This window comes from Manis pentadactyla, chromosome 5 (assembly GCF_030020395.1).
Source record: "Manis pentadactyla isolate mManPen7 chromosome 5, mManPen7.hap1, whole genome shotgun sequence".
Taxonomy (NCBI): Eukaryota; Metazoa; Chordata; class Mammalia; order Pholidota; family Manidae; genus Manis; species Manis pentadactyla.
The window spans coordinates 162,056,086-162,078,203 of record NC_080023.1 but is presented as its reverse complement, the minus strand read 5'-3'; the positions used below and the strand labels follow the sequence as shown (position 1 = coordinate 162,078,203).

The window sequence follows — 22,118 nt, the reverse complement described above, 5'->3', positions numbered from 1 at the left end:
AGTCACATGACTTACCCAGAATCACACTGCTAGGATGCAAATGGGGGTGGGAGCAGGAGTCTGAACCAGGGGCGCTTCCCCCAACGTGCTGTGCCCTGCTGGCTTTAACAGTAACAGTAAAGCAACAGCAACAGCTAGTGGCCCTAAATGAGTCACTCTTGGGCCCTATAGGTGGTTTTAAATGAGTCATTTATCAAGACCTCTCTATCGCCCTCCAAACTAGGTAATCAACCCCATTTTCCAGATAGGCAAGCTGAGGTTTAATGAAATTGCCAGGCTTGTCCAAGGCCATGCAGCTGGTCAGTGGCAGAAACCAGACTCAGAACCAAACCCGGATGACTCCAGGCCAGGGCTCTCCCTTCTGTCCTTCCCCTCCCGCTCCCAGACACCACCTTGCACCCAGCACGCAGCGGGCCCTCAGTCAACACCTACTGAACCAGACTGCATTATTTCCTTCCATTTCCCCTTGACCTTGTCTACACCTGAGTGAATGTGGCAGCCCTGGAGGCCGTGGCCCACGCAGCTCTGCCAGCCTGAGTTGCCCTATCTGGCATTTGTCATCTGGGTGGTAGAGCTGTGTGTCTGTGTGTCTGAAAGTCACTTTCCTAGATAGACACTCAGTCCAAAGTTGGATGAGCGGCTGACTATAGTCAGAGCCAGGGCGCACAATGGTATGTTACAGGCAGCAAGCAGGATTGCTTTAAATGCAAATGAGTCTCTGCAATGTCAGAACTGATAGTAACACTCAGTGCTGGATCCCAGTGGGTAGAGCCAAGGGTTCATGACACCGGAGTCAGGAGGTTCAATCCTTGTGGGGCCTGTGGACTCCAAGCCTCCCTGCTTACTAGCTTAATGATCCTATAGGCTAATTATTCACTCCTTCTGATATCTGTAAAATGGGATAATAATGTCACCCTGCAAGAATGTGGTAACTGTGAGGCTTCCATTTGGAAACAGAGGCTCACTCACTGTAATGAGAGGGCTACTGGAGAGGAGCTACAGCCTGAGATAGGGTCAAGGTCACCCGATGACCTCACAGGGGACTCCTAGAAGAGCAAACCCTCCTATCTCCCCATGCCTCAGAGCTCCTGCTTCTGCTCCTCATTGACTGAACCCAGTTAGATGCCAGAGGCCATGGAGGCCCATGGTGCTGTCCATACAGGTCAGCAGCCCACAGCTCAGAGCAGAGCATGGAAGGGCAGAGACAGAAATGGAGGGACAGAGTGGACACACTGAGCACAACCCCTCCTGACACACTGTGACATGCTGTTACAGTATGGGGTGGCATGGCAGGAACCGTGTAAATCATGCACCTGCTATAGACTCCAGCAAAGTTAAAATTCCTCTAGACTGTATGGGGATTCCTAGCAAGATACAACCTCAACAGCTATTCAGGTCCTCACCTCTTTGCCCTGGTCTCCACCCCAGCCTAAATCCTCCAGGCTCTTCAGAGAGCCAACTGCCAGTGCTAGAATCATTTATCCACAATTGGATCTCGACGATCCATTGAAACAATTCCATTTGGCTAATGAAGTGGATGGGGCCAGCCCTGTCTATGCCTCCAGAGGCTCTGGTGCCACTACCTTGTGAACCATCCCACTGGCAGGTTTGTTTGCGCACCTGAGAATGTACTGGCCACTTCTCTGTTATAAATTACCAGTCTGGAAATAAATATCTGGGTCCCCAGTAAGTAACAGATGCATGAGCTCAGAGTGGCATAAATGCATTTTGGATGCAAACCTCTTTCCCATTGCTCAAAGACAGATGGAGGCTGGCCCAGTGCTGGTTTGCAGTTGATCTGCATGCTGTTCAGGTGGGACTTAAATGAACTCAAAAGTTCTTTTAAGGTTAGGAAGTTTTCTGTACCAGCTCTTGACAAATCCCCACTTGAGCAATACATTTCCTTTTATCTCTATTCCTGAGGAAACTCATGGTTAGAAAGTTTTCTCTTTGGGTGCCATATGGGGTTTGGAGTCCAGAGAGGGTCTCTTTACTCAGATGCAGTGTGTAAGCAGTCATGCAGCATGCATGCATGCATGCATTTGGTATGCATTTATCAAGGCTGTGGCCCAGGCAGACTTCTCTATGCTGTGGACACAGCCATGAGCAAGCCCTGCCCTGTTGGAACTCTTATTCTGCTGGGAAACAGACAATGAGCATGTGAATAAGCAGAGGACACTGCCATTTGGGGACAAGTGGCCTGAGGAAATGCAAACCAGAGAAAGCAGGACGAGGCCGAGAGCTGGTCAGGGAAGGGATCTCGGCAGAGCTGACTGACCTCCTAGCAGAAGCCTGGATGGAGGGGGAGGGCAAACTGCTCAGTTGTCTGGGGACAGACACAGCTGGTATGGGGAACGGTTGGTGCTAAGGTCTCAAGATGGAAACATGACTGCTGTTTCTGAAGAAGAGGGAGACAGCCAGTGTGCCATGGGGAGAGTGGTGGAAGACAGAATACTGCTGAAGGCGTGAAATGCGAGTAACAGGGATGCTGAGATACCCAAACTAGGCTCAAGGGGCCCTTTCAGCTGCCACCACCTTGAGAACACTTCTCTGGCCTCCATGGCTGAGTCCACTCCCCAAGGGAGGTCCGCAGAGCCCCACATCTTCCCCTTGGCAGCCCCATCCCAGTTTGTTATGTCTATAAGCAGCTCAGAGGCTTATGTCCATCTGGTCCACTTTTGTGTTTCCAGTACCTTGTGCCTAGTAGTCGGTGCTCCATTAATGCCTGGTGATGGAATATTGAATGACCGAGTGAACAAATGAATGAACAAAATAATGAGCCAAGTCATCTAACCCCACAACTGAAATGTGCATTTCTTGCTCAAAATTTCATCCCATTGACTTTCAAGCCCATTAGAATCTTCCAAATCTGTTTCCTCTGGAGGGTCTTTTGTCTTCCAACCCCATGCATTAAAGGGAGTGAGTGCCTCAACCTGGAAGACATAATCATCCTGTATGCCACCAACTAGCCTTTGCTGAAAAGCACACTCAGCTCTGGGTGGCATGTCCCATGGCCCAGGAGGAGAAAAGTGTAAAAGTCCTGTTGCAGCACATATACTAAGTGTGTTAATTGGACGTAGGCAAAGCGCTGCAGGACTGCTCAGGGGAAGGAGATCTCATCTGAAGTGCAGTGTAGGAAGCTTGGACCTAGGGATACATGGGACTGAGGAAGGGGATGGAGAAGGACAGCTGGAGGTGAGGCTGGCGACAAGAGGATGGAGGCAGGTGATTAGCCCTGAGCTGAGATGTGTGGACGTTATTGTGTAGGGAGTAGGGAGCCACTTCAGGCCTTAAGTGGGGATATGAGATCAGATATGCACTGGGAAGTTCACTCTGGCAGGAAGCAGATGGGCTGTGGGCAAAGACTGGAGGCAGGGAGGCCAGCAAGAAGCTGGTACCTTGGCCGAGGTCAGGGAGGACAAGGGCTGTGAGAAGGAATGATGATGGGCATAAGAGAAAGAGGGCGGACTTGGGAAACCACATATGTCCATACTCTGGGGGACCGTTTACTGTTCCCAAACCTATTCAGGGAACTCCCAGAGTCTAATCCTTCCTGTGAGCCAGAGAAGCCTGTCCATCTTGACTTGCAAGAACAGATAGCTCGGTGCACCTTTCTACCTCTCATGTCTCAGAAAAGGGCTCAGTTTATGACACTCATAGGCAGATCAGAGGGGCGGGAAGGGCTTACCATCTCAGGTCTCCCTAGTAGCTAGCATAGACTTTTAGTCTTGTAGGCACTCAATAAATACTTGCCAGATGAACAATAAAATGATAATAGCAAAGTTTTTATATTATGTTAAATCTTAGACTTACACCTGGAACATAATAACTGTCATATATTGACTCATTTAATCTTAATAGCAACTCTGTGATATAAGCACTGTGATATTACCCCATTTTACAGCAAAAAAAAAAAATCAATTAAAGCACAAGGAGGTTAAGTTACTCACCCCAGACCATACAGCCTTCAAGGGGCAGGGGCAGGATTCAAACCCAGCAAGTTAGGTCCATAGGTCAGGCGCATCACCACCCTGCTATGCTCCCTTTCTGATGAGTTTCTCCATGGCTTGTTTATTGGGCATTTGCTCTGAGTCTCACACTATGCAAGGCTCTGTGGGAATTTTTTTTTAACCTTAGGAGGTAGTGTATGTGTTTAAGATGCCGACAACCTCACTAAGAAGATAGGACCACTCAAACGAAGAGTTTAGGGAGGCTGTTGAGTCCCATATGGTTAATCCAACAGTTCTGGCTGTGGCGTTAACCTTGGGTTGGTGCTGACAGTCAGCCCAGCATCTCTAGAGTGTACCCAGCAATTAGAAGACACCTACTAAATATTTAGAGAGCGAGTGAAGGCTGAGGTAGAGAAATGTACAAGTGACTCAAAAACTAGCCTTTGAATCAGAAAGTAGAACCAGAACTTCAGAGACGTCATATCTATGTCACCATAAACCACACACATGGCAATTCTGACTTACCTCCTGAAGGGGGGCCTTTGGTCAGCTTATGCATCTTGACAGGACAGAAAGCATGATCAATGCCTAAGACAAGAAGAGGTAGTCTTCAAACTTTAGGACTTATTTTCTCCTGACATGGTTGACCATGAAAGAAAATGAATTCAGGACTGTCAACCTTTCCACCAATAGACTCAATAATTGGCATCTGTATTTTTTAATTTGTCCATTCATTCACTCATTCATTCTCTCATTGGTTCCCTCGATTAATATGCACTACATTCAATGTTATGTACTCAATACAGGTCTGTCTCCAAAACTTGACCTTCTATCGAACATGATAACTTCCTTTCTATAACAGGAAAGGGCACCCTCCATGTGCACCAGTCCCAGGCAAAAGAGAAGCTCAGCGTCAACCCTTTCCCCAATGATTAGGGCAATGGGGCCCCAAAGGAACCCAGGACATCCTGAAATGCACAGGGAAATTAGACGGCAGTCTCTGAATCAGAAAGTGGCTTTGTTGGGCTCTAGACAGCACCTCTGCAGGGTGCTCCCTGATGAACAGGATTTCAAGCCCAGCCATGTCAGACAGCGAGGCAGGTGGCATCCTTCCCAGTTTTCTTTATCTAATTGTCACTAAGGCAGTGAGCCGACAGTGCAGCTGTTCTCTTCTCTCAGGTGCCCTGCGGGGCCTCACGCAGCAGTCTGTGTATCACGGCTCAGGAAAGACTTTGCGGTAGTTGATGTCCTGCAGAAACCTGAGAATTCCTTCTCCACCTCTTCCTGGGTGCATGGGTATAAGGGATGCCCACCCAATTTTTGCTTGCAGTCCATTGGCTCCAAGGCAAGCTGATATGGGCCCCTCACAAGTAACTCTAATAATAGCTAACATTTCGTGATTTACTAAGTGCTTTATGTGCCTTACCTTATTGAATCTTGGCCACTTCCCTGGGAAATGTTTCATGCTATTCTCATTTTGCCGATGAGCAAACCATGTCTTGGAAAAGTAATTGTTAAAATTATGGTGTTTGCAAGCTTTGACTGGAGGCCCTTCACTGTGCTTTCCTCCTGTTATCCAGGGATACCATCGACCTCGCCACTACATTGCAACTCAGGGTAAGTGCCTCCTTCTGCAAGGGGCCCGGCCTCCACTGGAGGAGAGGAATGAGCCTCTGCCAGCAAAGAAGTCACACGGGAGTAGAGCCGGAGAGTCTCCAGGGGTCCTTGAGGAGGTTCATTTGTTTGAGAAGGACGAAGGTGACGAGTTCAGCTAGCGGAGGGAGGGTCAGGGGTGAGAGAGGAAAGAGGTGTCCCCTGGAAACGGTCAGGCAGCACAGACCAAAGCTCCAGGTCGGGCACGTGCCGTTGACACCCACCATCCAGGACTGAAGCTGATGGTGCCTTATCTCTTCAGAGGGTATATACCCAGAAGACAGATGCAGCCAGGGGTCCTAGAAAGCTACTTGACATTATTATCAGAAGACTTAAAAATGATCCTCTCCTCAAACCCTTCTGGGAGGAAATCCTGTGGATAAGTATATATGTGGACAGTGACATACGTAAAAGTACTCTTTACTCTGTTATCTGTAATAGGAAAACGTGAAAAATCTTAAATGCCTGACACTTGGTAGATTGGTTAAATAAAGTGTGATACTTCCATATTATAGAAAGTTACACTGTTATTTCAAAAAATGCTTGGTAAGGATCCTTAAAGGCATGAGAAAATGCATGTCATAGCTATGATGCTTATTACAGTAAATGTGTATCAGTACGTACATACATTTATATAGGTATATACATACAGAAAAGGGGTAGTCAACATTTTGTATCAAACACATATAAAGTAATTTAAAAAACAGTGAAGGTCCAGCACACTGAAAGAGACATTTCCAAGGAAATTGCTTTGGACGCTCAGATCCTATCTCCCAGGCCTTGTCCATTTTTTTTTCCTCCTTTCTGCTTGGGCTCCAGACAAATGCTCCGAGCATTTGTCAAGCTCAAAATCTGACATCTTCTGCTTGTTCTCTCAGCATCTGGCTCCTGTAGCTCTCTGTCCTCCCTCTCTGCCTTAATTTCCTTCCTGTCTCTCATTAAGGTTGTGGGGCCAAATTTTTATGAAAATTCCCTTCAACTATATTATTAACCATAATATTGTGCAGATGAGGTGATAGGTCGGGGGAAGTAGGGCTGATGGAAAAGGCTCTTAGCAGGAGGGTGGCAGAGGGGAGAGGCGGAGCTGGTAACATGCCCAGTGAGGCTGCAGACCATACCAGTTTGGGGTGTTGCTTTTCTCAGCCACACCTGACCTCGCACACGTCAGGGCCCATGCCAGCTACTTGGGTGTACCAACAAGGGTCACTTGGCCTCACTTGCTCACCTACCTGGAGCCTGAAGTGTCCAGCGGGGAAGGAGAGCTGCTTGGCTGCTTCCTCACCCTTGCTGTCTTTGTTTGATCTGTCCCTTCTCTGTCGGCAGGTCCCATGCAGGAGACCGTGAAGGACTTTTGGAGGATGATCTGGCAGGAGAACTCAGCCAGCATCGTCATGGTGACAAACCTCGTGGAGGTGGGCAGGGTAAGCCCCTCCCACAGCTACCTGGATAGAGGATGCCGGCATTGCCCTCCTGAGCATCTCTCTGTTCGTGCATTGTGCCAAGTGCCTCCTGGGCAATAGTTCACCCTCACCAGACCTCCACAGGAGAAATCTTCACTCCTGTCTCACATTTAAGGAATGTTCTTGGCCTTCGAGCCCTCACCCCCACCCCTTTTCCATCCTCACTCCCCGTTGATGATGTCATCTCATACAGTTCGAGGAAGTGAAAGCCATCAAATATGAACTCGCTCATCTTCACACCACAAGGCTGCAATCCTCCTTCTGTCTACAACCATCTTCTCATCCTTCCCCTCTATTATCAGGTTGAACCATTAAAGAAAGGCTGTTCTTGTTGACCCCAGATAATAGAATATGGGCCGTTCCTTGTGGCTCAGCCTAATACGATGGAGTAAGTGGCTCTTGCCCTTTCAAAGGCCGTCCCACTGCCTGGAATCACCAATTCTGTTCAAGTATTTTCTCACTTTCCCCTCTCACTTGAAAAGTAATTCTCTCTCTCATTGCTAGATTATTCCCCGCAGCATGCAAATATCCTGAGCACCTTCCCCCTTAAAATATAAAGCAGACAAAGAAAAGAGGTTCTCTTGTCCCTACTTCCCCACCAAACTCGGAAGACTCACTCACGAGCTGCTGCTTCAGCCACATGCCCTTCTACCCACCCCACGGAGCTACGCCCTCCATCCCACCCGATAGGTCAGCATCACCAACATCCTTCATGGTGACAAATCCAAACCACTTCTCTCTTTTCATCCAATTCAACCTCTCAGAGCACTTGACCCTCTCCCCTCTGACCTCTGCACCCGGATATTCTTCAGGGTTCTGGCCTTGGTCTCCTGCTCTGCCCCATCTCCTCTCTCTTCTGTGTGGCCCTGAGCCACTCCTAGGGCTTAGCAATGGGACTGCGATTCCCAGCTGGCTTTTGCCTCCTTGGTGAACTGTGGCATGTGGGTGGGTGGGCTGCTGGATTTAAAGGCAGGGTGCACAAACACTAGTATTAAGAGGGCCTCTCTACTCACCACGTGAGCTAACTAAAGAGAGGGCAGGCAAGTTTTCATTTTGGCAAGAACCAGCTAACCCATTAAAATGAAGAGTCCTGGCCTCTAGGATAACAGGAAAGGGAGAATGTGGGCTGTTCCATAAAGGACCACAGACATCGCCTGGCCTAATAGGAATTTAGGGCCAGGAGAGGCCTTACCCTTGAGCCCACTCTTACTAGTCCATTCCCCAGTTTCACAGAAGAAGAAACAGAGCCAAAGGGGTGAGTAACCCCCCTGAGGTTGCCCAGCCAGAACCCAGCCGCAGTCTACTGCTCCAGACACTCATTCTAGTGCCCATGGCCCCTCTTCTCAGGACTGCTCCCAAGGGACTCAGGTCCAGGGAGCAACTAGGGGGGGCAGAAGGCCAGCCCAGCGTTTTATAATTCAGGGGCAAATCCCAGCCTGTTTTATAACTTCTCCCACGTTGAAGAGAGATTCCCTTCATGGGCAGATCAGGAATTTAATTTGGATTTGGGGAGGGGACCGAGAACAATCTTTTCATGGAACTCTGCTAGGAGCCAAGCACTGCGCTTGACACTTAACCCATTACTTCATTTGATCTTTCAACAATTGTATGAGGCAGCATTCCTAGTAATCATTCAGAGGCCTGGCTTTGCATCCTGGCTCCATCCCTTACTATCAGATGATTTGGGGCAATTTTCTTAGCCACCTGTGCTTCTGATGCCTTATCTGAAAAATGGGGATAATAATATACCTGCTTCATAAGGTTGTGGTGATAAATAATTAAAAAATACATGTACAGTATGTGTGGAATACTTAGTAAGCAGTGTCAGACATAGTTGGCCACCAATAAGTGTTAGCTATCATTATTAACAGGAAGCTGAGGCTCAGAGAGCTTTCAGCACTTTCTGGAAGCCACACAGCTACTGAGTGTTAGAACCAAGCAGTGCATCCATTTGCCTCCAGAGCCTGTTGCACTGTACCAGCGTTTCCCTAAGTGGGTTCCATGGGATGCTAGTCTGCAGGATGTTTAGTGAGAAGAGGGTTCCATGGTTAAATACGTTTGGGAAATGCTGTGTACTCTTTGCCCCTTTTGGAGAGTTCAAAGACACATGAGCATTAGAACATTAAATGAGCTGAGTAGTCCTGTAGCAAAGCAGCCTGTTTAACTTTATTTAATCCAGCATTTCCCAAACTCATTTGACCACAAAACCTTTTTTGTTTGTTTTTTGTTTCTTGTTTTTTACCTAACACCTATTAGCACCCAGCGGAACACACTGTGGGAAATGCCACTCTAGGCCGTGCGGCGTCCCCCGGAATGGTAATGCTTTTGTTCTTTTTAGGGGAAAGCAATAATGATCTCTTTTTCCTCCTGTGGAATGTGACTTTAGAGTCAGATGAGGGGATGGCTTGTTCGTAGCGTCCGCACCCACGACAGGGCAGAGAGCAGTGCCAAGTCTCCCCTTTGAGCCTGTACCTTCCATCCTTCACCCAACTAAGAGCCTTTCTCCTTCCAGCCCGCGATTACCACCTCTTAATATTAATGTCCCTCTCCCAGCCACTTCTGCTTCCCCGTCCTCGCTGTTTCCCACCTTTTATTCCCAACTCTCCTCTGCTGATACCACTCAGCAGCCCCAACCTGATATAGAAGAACGAGGATTCAGCCAAAGGTAGAAAACTGGCCATGTGACCTTGGACAAGTCACCAAATCTTCAAACTTGAGTATTATTTTCATCTGTCAAATGGGGATAACACCACCTGCCTAGCTCACCTAGAACTATCTCATCACTTACTGTGGTAACAGATTTGAAATTTATAAGGAGCTCTGCAAAAGAGGGTACGACCATTATTCCTAATGGCTCCAGTTCCTCTGGGAGTGAGCTCAGCCCTGCGCGGTTGCCAGTCCCTGGCCAGCTGGAAACCCCCTGGACCAAAATTCCACCAAAGTCACCCTTGGGTTTTTTTGAATGGGAAGGCAGCTGCTTGCACTCAGCCACCTGCTCATACACCTTCACTTTGTCGTTTCTCACAGGTGAAGTGTGTGCGGTACTGGCCGGATGACACGGAGGTCTATGGAGACATTAAAGTCACACTGATTGAAACAGAGCCCCTGGCAGAATATGTCATACGCACCTTCACAGTCCAGAAGGTAAGCTTCCTGTGGCTGTGGGCTACCTGTCCACTAGGTGAGCTGGCCTTATTTGTTCAGCTCAGCACACCCAGAGAGCCAGTGAGCGAGGGTCTGCTCTGCACCCGATCTGTGCTTGGCATACGTCAGCAATCGAGTTAGATGTGGATCCTGCCCCAAAGGATTCCGCCTCTAGCAGGAGGGACAAACAGAATTCAACAGACAAATAAACAGAACGATGACACCTGGTGATAAAAGCCACGAAAGAAACATGCCACGAGTGGAGACAGGAAGATGGGGTGGTCAGGGAGGGCCTCCCGGAGGAGGTGGCATTCAGGCAGATGATGAAGGATGAGAAGGAGCCAGCCAAGGGAGGAACGGGAGGAATACATTCCCAGGCAAAGGAAAACACACATGTGGAGTTGAGGGGAAAGAAGATTTCAACATGTTCTAGGCCTATGGTTCTCAGCTGCAGGTGATTCTGTCCTATAGGGGACATTTGGCAATGACATTTTTAGTGGTCAAAACAGAGGGGAGTGGGTGTTACTGGCATCTAGTGGGTGAAGGCCAGGGATGATAATAAACATTCTATGATACACAGGGTGGCCCAGCCCCCAGTAACAAAAAATTATCCATCCAAATGTCACTAACACCGGGGTGGAGAAACACTGGTCTAGACACTGAAAGGAGGCCACGGTGGCAGAAGACTGATGACCAAGAATGAGATTGCAAATAATCATTTTTATTATTTTTATGATTTCATTATTATATAAACATTGTTACTCTGTCATTACTACTATTAATGATGCCTACTACCATTTATGGGGCACTTACTAAACCATGTGCTTCTATGAGTGCTTTGCGTAAATTAACTCCTTTAATCTTCCCAACAACCTGTTGAGGTAGGCACGATTATTACTGCCATTTTGCAGATGAAAAATATTAGGCAGAGAGCATTTAAATCAGTTGCCCAGCTGTGAGGCAACTGAACCAAGACTCACACTGCAGCCCCTGATGTGAAGCTCATCGCCCCTTCCTCTACACCATAATGGCCATTTTCTGAAAGCAACACTGGTAATGGAGCACATGGCCACAGGCCTGAGGAGGCAGAAGCAGTGGAGGCCTCAGGGTTTGGGAGCTGTGCTGTGGGGGTTGGACGAGTGTTTCTGTGGGCCAAAGCGGGCATGGGGACAGTGCCAATTCTGTATGCATGGCTGTGGTGCAAACATACCGCTCCCAGCAGCTCCCCCTCCAACCTCCATCCCCCTAAAGGCCCCCACCTGCAGACTCAGGTGAAGAGCCAGGAGAAAAGGGCACTTCTCCATCCTGAAGAGGATACAACAGGTACTTAAGTGTGGTCTTAGGACGAGTTCCTCAGAAGCAGAGCCTGAGACAAGGATTTGGGTGCATATGGTATATCAAGGGAGCACTCTCAAGAAGAATTTGTAAGAGAGGGAGGGATGTTCCACTTAGGAGCCTTCCTCCAACTAGACCATGAACTGTTCCAGGGACAGGGACTGTGGCTTTTACTTTTCTCTTGCTAATACTTAACATAAGGCTGGGCACAGGTAAGCCTCAGTGAATAGGTATTAACTGCAAGAATGAACAGTCTTCCTCTTCAGTGCCCTCTGAATATCTGCAGGAGATTGCTAAGGAGGGACAAGTAGGTAGGGGACCCTGCAGAGGCACAGGCTGAGGTGTGACCTGACCATGGAATAGTCAGAGAATGGCCATTTGCCCTGGAGGGTGTGGTGGGGGGGTGGGGGAAGGGGCCCCATCAGCCACAGAATCTCTGCTCTTATAAGTTTCATATCTTATCATTCTAAATAGGAATCTGATTAATAAAGAAGCCTGATAACCTTTTTTAATTTGAAAGCCATGGGGGTAATCATAGGACTGGAAAACCTAAGGATACTGGACCTCAATCACTGAAAGGCCTCGTATTCCACGGGACTGAAATTGAGAAGCCCATGACACACTAGTCAAAGAGGTCCCTTGGGCAAACATTGTGGGTGTTAGAATGCCACCTTGGGGATTCAGAATGTACATCAGCACCCTAGGGCTCTGAGAAGTCCTGCAGTAAAGCAATCACTTCCACTTTATCTACTTCCATGGTTCCAGATGTAACATTGCAGAAACACCCTGTGCGGCTGCTCTGAGGGTCCTGTCCTCCTGCCAGCAGGGAGGCGGGCTCCCCGTGTTGCTGGGCGGGCTCTGCGGGCCCAGCAGCTGGAGGAACAGAGGCCTGTTCTCTCCACAGAAAGGCTACCACGAGATCCGGGAGCTCCGCCTCTTCCACTTCACCAGCTGGCCTGACCACGGTGTGCCCTGCTATGCCACTGGTCTCCTGGGCTTCGTCCGCCAGGTCAAGTTCCTCAACCCCCCTGAAGCTGGGCCCATAGTGGTCCACTGCAGGTAAGCGGAAGGCCCCCTGCTCGGAACAGGGGTGCATCTGCAGTTCTGCCCCCTCGGCTAGGGAGATACGATCTTTCCCAGTGGCCTTTATCCTTTGCCTTGAAGACTCCCCTGCCTACACCCCCTACGTCCAGCCCTTTCTGGTGAGATCTGGTCTTGAGGTCTAACAACAACAACAATGACAGCAATAATAGTAGCAATAGTAGTCATTGTGATGGCTGTTGCCCTAAAATCGGAAAGTCTGGGACGTGGTCTTGGCACCCACAGTGTCTGCTGCATGTGCACTTTACCCACATCATTTCACTTCTCACCCCACCTTGAGAGGTGCTCATTGTTATCATTCCCATTTTATAGATGAGGAAATGTGTTGAGAAGGTAGACGTTTTGCTCAGTCAAAAGGTGTCAAATGGCAGAGCCTGGGTATTTAACTTACTTTTCTTCAGATACTGGCCCTTAGCTCCTTGACGTAGTGGGGTGCCTCCATGGAAGCATGCTTCTCTTCATTTACATGATTTTAAAAATCAATTGCTGGCCTGCAGGGTCCTTAATAGAGAGCAAATGGACAGAGTCAGGTTTCACCTTACTACGGAGAAGAGATATTTTCAGCTCCGACCTAGAAAATCACACTGGGAATGACTGGCACGTCTTTGAATTCTCCTAAATGGAGATGAAGTATCATGTCAAGGGCATTAAGAATTGGAGGAGGGTGGACGTCCAGACCTGAAGGCCAGCTAACCGATACATTCCCTCCATCCCAAGGCTCCTCTTTTCCAAAGTGACCTTGGGCCCAGCCCAGCTTTTCAGACCCTGCATGTGCTCCACTGCATGCACGTTATCTTATCCCTGCTCTGGCAGAGTCCACAGGAGCCAAGATCTTGAATCAAGTCAAGAAAGACTTCATAAACTGTAGATGTCTTAGAGCCTCCCTTTTCTCACGACAGTGGGGTGTGAACTAGAAGCCCCATTTCACAGATGAGGCAGTTGAGGATTAGAAGGTAATACTCATCCTAAGTCTGTCCTCTCCAAGCATTTTGCACATGTTCTGCTTTACATCTCATGACAATCCAAGGGCAATAGAACATGAGGCCCAGGTCCTGTATCCCAGAGAGCATCGAGAGCAGGGGTACAGGAGGAAGGGCAAGGATCGCAAACATTTATCAGGCCCTCCTCGCAGTGTGCCCTGTAACTGATCTCCACAGCAAGTCACCTTAATGCACTTGAGCAGAATGGTACCCACTCCTGGAGCTCTTCTGAAGATTAAATGGATCAGATAACATATGTGAGGTGCCTAAGAGATTCTCTTCCTCTTAACATTGCTGTTCTCTTCCTCTTAACATTGCTCCCCCACTACACCAGACTATTAATTCTACAGACAGGAACCATGTCTTACTCCTTTTCATATCCCCACTTCCAAGCCCAGTGCATCTAGAACATGATACTATTCAGTAAATATCTCTTGAATATAAGTAGCAACAAGTTATTGAGAATTTGCTAAGCAATCTACATGCATTATGCTTTTTCAATGTAACTGCATGCAGTTTACATGAATTGTATTATTAATGCTACATAGTGGATCCATTTATTATTACCAGCCTCATATTATGGATGAGGCTATTGAAACCCAGAGAGATTAAGTCATTTTCCCAAGGTCACAAAGCTACTAAGTGGTAAAGCCAGGACTCTATCCCAGGGGTCTGACCCCAAATAACATGTGTTTGATTGGTGTGTGCTGCCTAAATAAATACATGACAATCCTGATGAGAACCCTTCAGGGAGGCATGTTATACATGTGAGAAAACCAAGGCTCATGGACACAGCGTCCCTTGTTCACTGATTCAGAACCAAGACAGGCTGGTTCTTCCCCCAAAACAGGTCAAGCATGAGACTTCAGAGTAGACTTGGATGCATGTCCCTCTCTGCTCCCTCCTAGACCCCAAGGCCCAGCCTGCTAAGTCCCTGCTGGGGGTCTGGATTGCAGGTTGGGTACTCCGGGGCAAATACTGGTCAGATTCAATTCTAACTACCAAATTTTACCAAGAACAAGGACTCTGTTCCCATGGGTTTGCTTTCCAGACCATAGCGGAGGGATTCCCAGGCATTTTCTTTCCAGATCGTACTGGGTGGTGGTCCCCACTGGCCTGTCCTCCTGGCTTTGTGGGAAGCCACCATTGCTGTCCTTCCATTGCTCTTCCTCTTTGTGTTTCCTTCCATTTCCACACTGTCCAACAAAGCCTCCTGTTTCTGTGAAGGAAACAAGATGTGAAAACATGGCCAAGGTGGGCCTCCTTCATTTCCCAAATTATATGCAGCTAAGGCAAGTATTCCATTTGTCTCTGGCTCAGCGCCGTGACTTTAGAACCCAGGGCTGATCTGGGGAGGGTTGGCTGTGGTCCATGGGGTCTTGTTGAGTTCTTTTCTATTTTGTACTTGGTTTGAGATTTTTCCAAAGGGAGCCACCAATGATTAGAATCGGGTGTGCCAGGCCGGGGTCTCAGGCTGTCGCCTGTCCTAGTTTGAGGATGCTCCTGGCTCATGATCCTGGGAAAGCAGGTCAAGTGGCTTGGGACCTGGGACTCAGGGCTCATTCTCTGCCTTTGGGACTGCTCGGTGGAGCTGGGCCCTGCCGTCTCACTTACCTCCTCTCCATTCTCTCTTGCCTCTCTTTCCTTGCCTCCCTCCATCCACCTGTTTGCTGGAGAAGAAAAGTGAGGAAGGGAAGGAAGTAGGGGAGAGAGAGGGAGCAGGGACACACTATTAGGCTTCTCCAGAGTGCCAGGCACCAAGCCTCATGCTGTACAGATGGAGCATCTTCGTCATTAGATGAGGAAACGGCGTGCACACATATTGTCTAAGCACTCACTATGCGCTATGACTGTTACTAAGAGGGGGAGAGTAAGCACACAGAATGGGCCAGGCTGCCCGGGTCAAAAGTCCCAGCTCCACCGCAGGCCAGCTGTGTGACCTCAGGCCAGGTGAGCTCTCTGTGCCTCAGTTTCCTCATCTGTGAAATGGAGTAAGAAACTTCCTAATAACCTTATAAGGGAATTAGTAGGTAACATTTTAAGTGCTTAGAAAAAAAACAGTGTCTGGCACTTTATAAGCACTAAATAAGTGTTTACTGAGTACAACAAAAAAAGTCCTGATAAAACAGCCCCTAAAGGCAAGCATTACCCGCCCATTTTACAGAAGAGAGAGCTGAGGTTCTAAGTTTGGTCTCGTGCTCAGGATCTCCCCCCTGCTCTGGGGCTGAGACTGCTCTGTCTGACTTGTGCGGCATACTGCCTCTCTGCAGGGTCCTCGGGGGCAGGGCTGCATGGGAGCGGCCTCCCCAGGGCCGGTCCTGCCCCAAGGTCCCTAACACAGACTACTGTCCTCTCTTCCAGTGCTGGAGCTGGGAGGACTGGCTGCTTCATCGCCATCGACACCATGCTTGACATGGCCGAGAACGAAGGGGTAGTGGACATCTTCAACTGTGTGCGTGAGCTTCGGGCCCAGAGGGTCAACCTGGTGCAGACGGAGGTGAGTCCCAGGCCGAGCCAGCTGGCCAGTTGCAGCCCTCGCCAAGGAGAAGCGTGGTGGACAGAGATACCCGGGGGAGAGGTCCCGATAGAAAGAGAGCTGGGCATGGGAGAAACGGGAGGGGATGGATACAGGGCTTGCTGCATTGGAGACCATAGCAGCTAGGACACCCGCCCTAAGGACCCCCAGTGCAGGGGTTTCCACCAGGGAAGAATGGTGGTGAGTTCCCATCTCTGAGAGCATCTGAGCAGGGGCTGAATGGCAACTTTCAGGGATTCTTTGATGATGTTCTTGCCTTGGGTGAAGGAGCAGAGAGATGAGGAAAGACTGACATTTACTGAATACCTACTGTGCTGGGCTGTAGGTTCTGGGGATTCCAAGACACATAACAAACAGCCTCTACCCTCAAGGGCAGAGCAGACCTTCAAACACTCCTCTGTCCAGTTAGCCCAAGACCCAAGGGAAATGGGGGATGGGGGTTCATCTTTATTGTTGAGCCTCTACTATGTGCCAGGCATCGTGTTAGGTCCTTTGTACTCAGGGTGTTGTGTCTACTCCTCACAATAAGCCTACGGGGTAGACCTACTAGTAACCCCATTTTACAGATGAAAAAAACTGAGAAACTGGGTCCCCCAAGCCTCACAGAGGCAGATTGGGGGTAGAATTTTGGTTCGTGTGACCACCCTCCATGCTCCTTCTCCTGAACCACACTGTCTTACTAGGCAGCCTTTTCTGCCTCCCCTACTCCTTGAAGCCGTGGTTTGCTCTTCCTATAATGAGCCCATCTTCTGGTCCTAGTGAAGGCTGTGGGTTTCCAAGCAGTCAGAACTGGGCCAGATAAGGAGCTGCACCCATCAGCAACCCTGCAAAGGGCAGTTAGTCCTGGCTTTGGGCCTGACCAGTCACTGCTAGCTCTGCACTGAAAACCCCCACTTACAGGCTTATACTCACAGGACCTGCCTCGGGCTCTGTACCAACTTCCATAAGGCCAGGCTTTATGTCTCTCAATGATGCAGTAAAGCAGAAAGGCTGCTGTATCCATTCCCAAGTTGGTGCAGACAGAAAGCAGGCCCTCTGGCTGGTGTTAGATACACGGTCCTTGCTGTCTTATGGTAGAAACAGACATTCAAATAGATCATGATGGTGCATCTGGATAAGCATTTTATATAAAGAGATGGGCCAAGTTCTGCAGCACAGAACAAACATTTGTTGAGGGCCTAGAAAGAACAGCAACAACTTCTAAAGAAGACTTTCCAGAGGGAAGAGGCGTGGAAGGCATAGGAAAGGAAGAATGGTGTTTTAGGAGGCGAACAGGTGCAAAGAACTGAGATGGCAGAGCTGCATTTTAGGAGCAGCCCCTGAGACACAGGAGTTGAGGGAAGGTGGTTTATTTGGGAGGTGATCCCAAGGCACCCTGGCTGGTGAGTGGGAAAGTGAGATAGAGAAGGGAAGGGAACCAAGCTTTTGGATGCTGTTGAGTGTTTTCAAGCTCTTTGACACCACGGACACCTGGAGCCTGGTCCCGCCAGGAAGCTCTGAGATAAGTGTGGAACATGCACTTCGAGCTTCCTACCTAGGAGAGAAAGTACATAGGCATTTATCCTCCTCTCTCCATCTGGCATTGCCTGAGGACTCCTTCCAGGGCATTGACTCTTCAGCCCCTGTGGCTCACCCTGCCCACAGCCCAAATGTGCTCCTGGGACTAGAAAAGGCCCTCAGCATGAATCAGGTATTTGCAGTAAGCAGCCTTCAGAATAAAGGTAAAAGCTGAGCAGACATGAGCAGGACACTGTGAGTGCCTGCTGCAGCATGCCAGAGGTCTCTAATTTTTATCGGTGATTTTTATTTTCTGTCCCTTCAATTGTACACAGGGGAGAAAACTCACCATAGCTTGGGCAAACAGTAAAAACATGGGAATTTGGCCCTTCAGGTTACAAGATAGAAAGTAGTGACTCTGCAACATAAATCATGCCCATCCTGTAATCAGGCCACAGGATTTAATGCAGACAACAAATTCCTAGGCCACTGTTCTTACCCAGTCCCCTGTCCCCTTGTCTCCTCTCCCCTTGGCTTTGCAGGAGCAATACGTGTTTGTGCATGACGCCATCCTGGAAGCGTGCCTCTGCGGCAACACAGCCATTCCCGTGTGCGAGTTCCGCTCTCTCTACTACAACATCAGCAGGCTGGACCCCCAGACCAACTCCAGCCAAATCAAAGATGAATTTCAGGTATGAGCACATCCCAGGCGCAGTCAGTGACCCAGCCAATTTCAGCGGCACTGAGCCCACCGTGGATTTTCTTTGAGAGAACCAGATATGCCCATGTGCTCCCAAGTGTCTGCAGCTCTAGAGCAGTAGAAAGAATTCCAGAACCCAGAATGCACAGCCACGAGCAGCAGTAACTGATCATGCAAGGATTGCTGACACTTGTTTTTAACTATGATTGTTTTGGAACCAAAGTCTTATTTACTTGTAGTCTAGGTTGTGGATGGAGACAAGTTTACACATGGGTGTGAGTGCCATGCTCCCCTGTCCCTGGACAGACTCGGGCTTTCTCAGTATGAAGGCACAATTGGAGTGTGTCCTAGATCCTTACTACCAAGTGGGGTCTGGAGGGCAGCACCACTAGCTTCATGTTTGTTAAAAATGCAGAATCTTGGGTCCCCACCACACCCACTGAATACGATCCTGCAGTTGAATAAGATCTCTGGGCAATTTGTCTGCACATGAGACTCTGAGAAACACCATCCCACAGCCCAGGACTGGCACAGCACAACTGCACCCGGGAGCCTATGGGGTTAGAATGGTGGCAGCTTTGGTCCCTGAGCAAAGCAAAGCCAGAACCAAGTCCATTGTCCCAAGGTCAGTGCCAGGGTCACACCTGGGCAGCAGGAGCTGAGAACCAGGCAGGAAGAAGGCAGGAAGCCCCATGGGTCCATGGGCAGAGAACCCAGCCGGGCCACACCTCCATGTTCCTTCAATCCAATAGGCTTTATTAATTGGGACCAGAGACCACAAGCTGAATGAGGGACTCCTGATGCTTGCATATAGTATCTAATCTATTGGCTGGATGGTCTAGCTCTGTCCCCCGCCTTGTAAGACTTACTTTGCAGAACACAGCCCCAAAATTGTTTAGACATACTAGAACTTGCCCCCCGGGAGTCTCTCATCCATGCTGAGCAGCTCATCCAAGCACGTTCCATTCTCAGACAGCTTTCCCTCCGAGAGGCATGCTGGTAAAGTCATTCCCTCAGTCCATGACACTTCAAGGGATGTGCAGCATTCACTGGGGGTTCGCTCCCCTCGCTCCCTACCTTATAACCCCTGGCTGGCCTGGCCTTTGACGCAACACTGGCTGAGATGCACAGCATATCTCCAGTGGTTGGCAGGTGCCATGCTCCCCTGTCGCCGGGGGGGGCTGGCGTCCGCATTGTGTGGGTGTGCTGCCCCCATAACCTTGCCATCCTGGTGGTGTCACATGGCTGTCGGCAGAGGCCCTCAGCTCACAGGGCCTGAAACAGCCAACAGGAGATGACAGAACATCACCATGGGAGAGGAGTGAGTCCTGAGGAAGGGACTAGAGGGCCACTTGGAGGATGGAGACGGGGCTCGGCCGAGTGTGAATATCACTGTCTCCTATTTGGGGCAGCCATCTGAGCAGTGCCTACCTATCGGCCTTTGCACCCTACAGACCCTCAACATCGTGACTCCCCGCGTCCGGCCCGAGGACTGCAGCATCGGGCTCCTGCCCCGGAACCATGACAAGAATCGGAGCATGGATGTCCTGCCCCTGGACCGCTGCCTGCCCTTCCTCATCTCGGTGGATGGAGAATCCAGCAACTACATCAATGCAGCACTGATGGACGTAAGCTGAGCTCTGTAGGGGAAGCTCCTGGCCAGCATCCCAGGGAACAGCTTCTTCCCAAGGAGGAGGTGGCTGGACCCCAGGGCACTGACACCCCCTCCCGAGCCAGCACCCCCTTGCTCCGGATCTTGCGGACCAAAGACCCTTTTCCCCCGAAGGCTCTGGTCTGAACCTGTACACAAGCGGTGTTCTTGGCTCTTTTGCTCTAAAGAGTCTGGAAAGAATAGATCTAAAGTTTAAAGCAGGTTCCATGCCAACACACTGAGGCTGCAGGCCCACCCCACTCCCCTCCTGCTGCCTACAGAGCTGACTCTCAGGAAACTTCTACCTGTCAGGCCTGGGCCTGGGCCCTAGGAACACAAGGTGGTGCAGACATAGGTTCTGCCTTCCAGGAGCTCCCAGCCAGGTTCCCAGATGACTCCTGGCAGAGGCAAGAATGAGGCTAGCACATAGTAGGTACTCAGTAAATGGTTAGTGGGTGCATAATAGGACACAGCAGAGGGAGTGTGAGAGGGCCGCAGGCCGAGTTCCTGACCACTCTGTTGGGCAGCATCCCCTGCTTTCTCAGCGTCAAGTCCAAGAGGGGCACTCTTACCCTGTCCTGTCTTGGGATTTGGAGGCCATGTCCCTGCCCCAGTGAGTCCATGCTCCTGACTTGGACGCCGCACCCCTGGGTCCTCCAGCTACTTCTGACTATCACCCCCACCTCCGGGTGCTGGGGATGTTTGCAGCAGGGAGGGACCTCACATCTTCTCATCCCATCCTTGCACTTTTCAGTAAAAGAAACTGAGGTTGGAGAAAGAAAGGGACTTGCTCAAGATCACCCAGAAGGCCGGAGGCAAAGCCAGATGCCAGGACTCCTGGCTCACGCTCTAGAGCTCATTCCTTGAGCCTCCCCTCAGCTTGTGTAATCCAATCAGATGCAGGCATGTTGCCTCCAGAGGCTCAGGATTGAAAACATATATGCCTGGGTGGGGACAAGCCCTTCCAAGTCCCTTCCCCACCCATGTCTGTCCAGGCCACATGGACGTCCCATCTCACGCACAACAGGCAGGAAGATGGGGTGCTCTCTCCTGGAGTTAAGGCCCACTACTTCTCTGACCTCTGGTCCTCCTGGAACTTTCTCCCCAGGAACCTCAGTGTTGGAGGCAGATTGGTGACAGGGGTCAGTCTCAGCTCTGTAGGCACCTGCCCTGGCCTCTGCCCATAGGGTGCCCAAGTCCTCTGTGGAATCCCTCAGAAGCAGAGTCTTACCCTGATCGGATCAAATAGCTGGATGTAGGGGGACAACCTCTGGCTTTAGCTTAGAGACCTCCAAGATCAGTGTGTATGTGTGCCTGTATGTATGTGTGTGTGTGTGTGCACATGCTCAGGCATATATGTGGTAAGAGATGGAGTCTGGCGGTGCACCCATACTTCCAAGTTCCCTCTAGCTTTGTCCCCCACTCATCCCAACTCCCCTCCTTGCCTTCTTTATCCAAGCAAAGATCAAACCTGCTCCTGGCCTTGATTTACTAGGTTAGATGCTGCCTGGGGTCCAATGCCTGCTGCCCGGCTCTGATGTTGATTGTGTTCCCTTTGTCCACATGGCGTTTCTCCTGTGAGCCCACACTAGGGCCTCTGCCTTTCTTACAAAAAAAAAAAAAAAAAAGGCCTTATCTGTATTCCAGCTCAGTCTGTGCATTATCTGGTAACCATAGCAGCTTTGCTCCTAGCAGAAAAATATGAAGTCCTCTGGGTTAATTTTTAATGTTTCCCCTGGTAAAGGATGATGTTATCCATGAAATGGATTGCCGGCTGATCCCTGAAACCCGGCAGGAGCACGCATCTCGAACATATTTTCAGATAAGGCTTTGTCAGGCATGCTGGCCTAATAGAGCATTTATCACAGAGACAGGGAAAAAAGAAAACTCACATTCACTCAGTGTTGGGTACTGTGACAGGCCCCGGACTTACACTGCCTCGGTCTGCATTTGGATGTTATCATCCCCATTTTCCAGATGAGATCCTGACAGTCAGGCTATTTCCGTGACTACCTGCAGGTCAACTAGCTTAGAAAGGGTGGAGCCAAGGGCCTGAACCTCCTATCGCTTCTTCTGGAGGCTCTCTGCCTGGAATCCAGCTGACCGCTCCT

The 22,118-nt window shown here is 49.7% G+C and overlaps 1 protein-coding gene across 16 annotated transcripts in view; it reads left to right on the top strand.

Annotated features, from left to right (window-relative positions):
• The window catches only part of PTPRT (protein tyrosine phosphatase receptor type T), a 1,028,419-nt gene that overhangs the window by 980,761 nt on the left and 25,540 nt on the right, over nt 1-22,118 (top strand). For 8 of the 16 annotated variants that reach the window (XM_036902256.2, XM_036902251.2, XM_057503004.1 and 5 more), the window contains 8 exons: nt 5,531-5,567; nt 6,927-7,024; nt 9,320-9,379; nt 10,091-10,207; nt 12,447-12,601; nt 15,985-16,120; nt 18,199-18,348; nt 19,811-19,984. In XM_036902256.2, coding sequence (XP_036758151.2) covers nt 5,531-5,567; nt 6,927-7,024; nt 9,320-9,379; nt 10,091-10,207; nt 12,447-12,601; nt 15,985-16,120; nt 18,199-18,348; nt 19,811-19,984 — 927 coding nt within the window. The remainder of the gene's footprint in view (nt 1-5,530; nt 5,568-6,926; nt 7,025-9,319; nt 9,380-10,090; nt 10,208-12,446; nt 12,602-15,984; nt 16,121-18,198; nt 18,349-19,810; nt 19,985-22,118) is intronic. The other 8 variants (XM_036902260.2, XM_036902259.2, XM_057503005.1 and 5 more) reach the window with 2 other exon arrangements.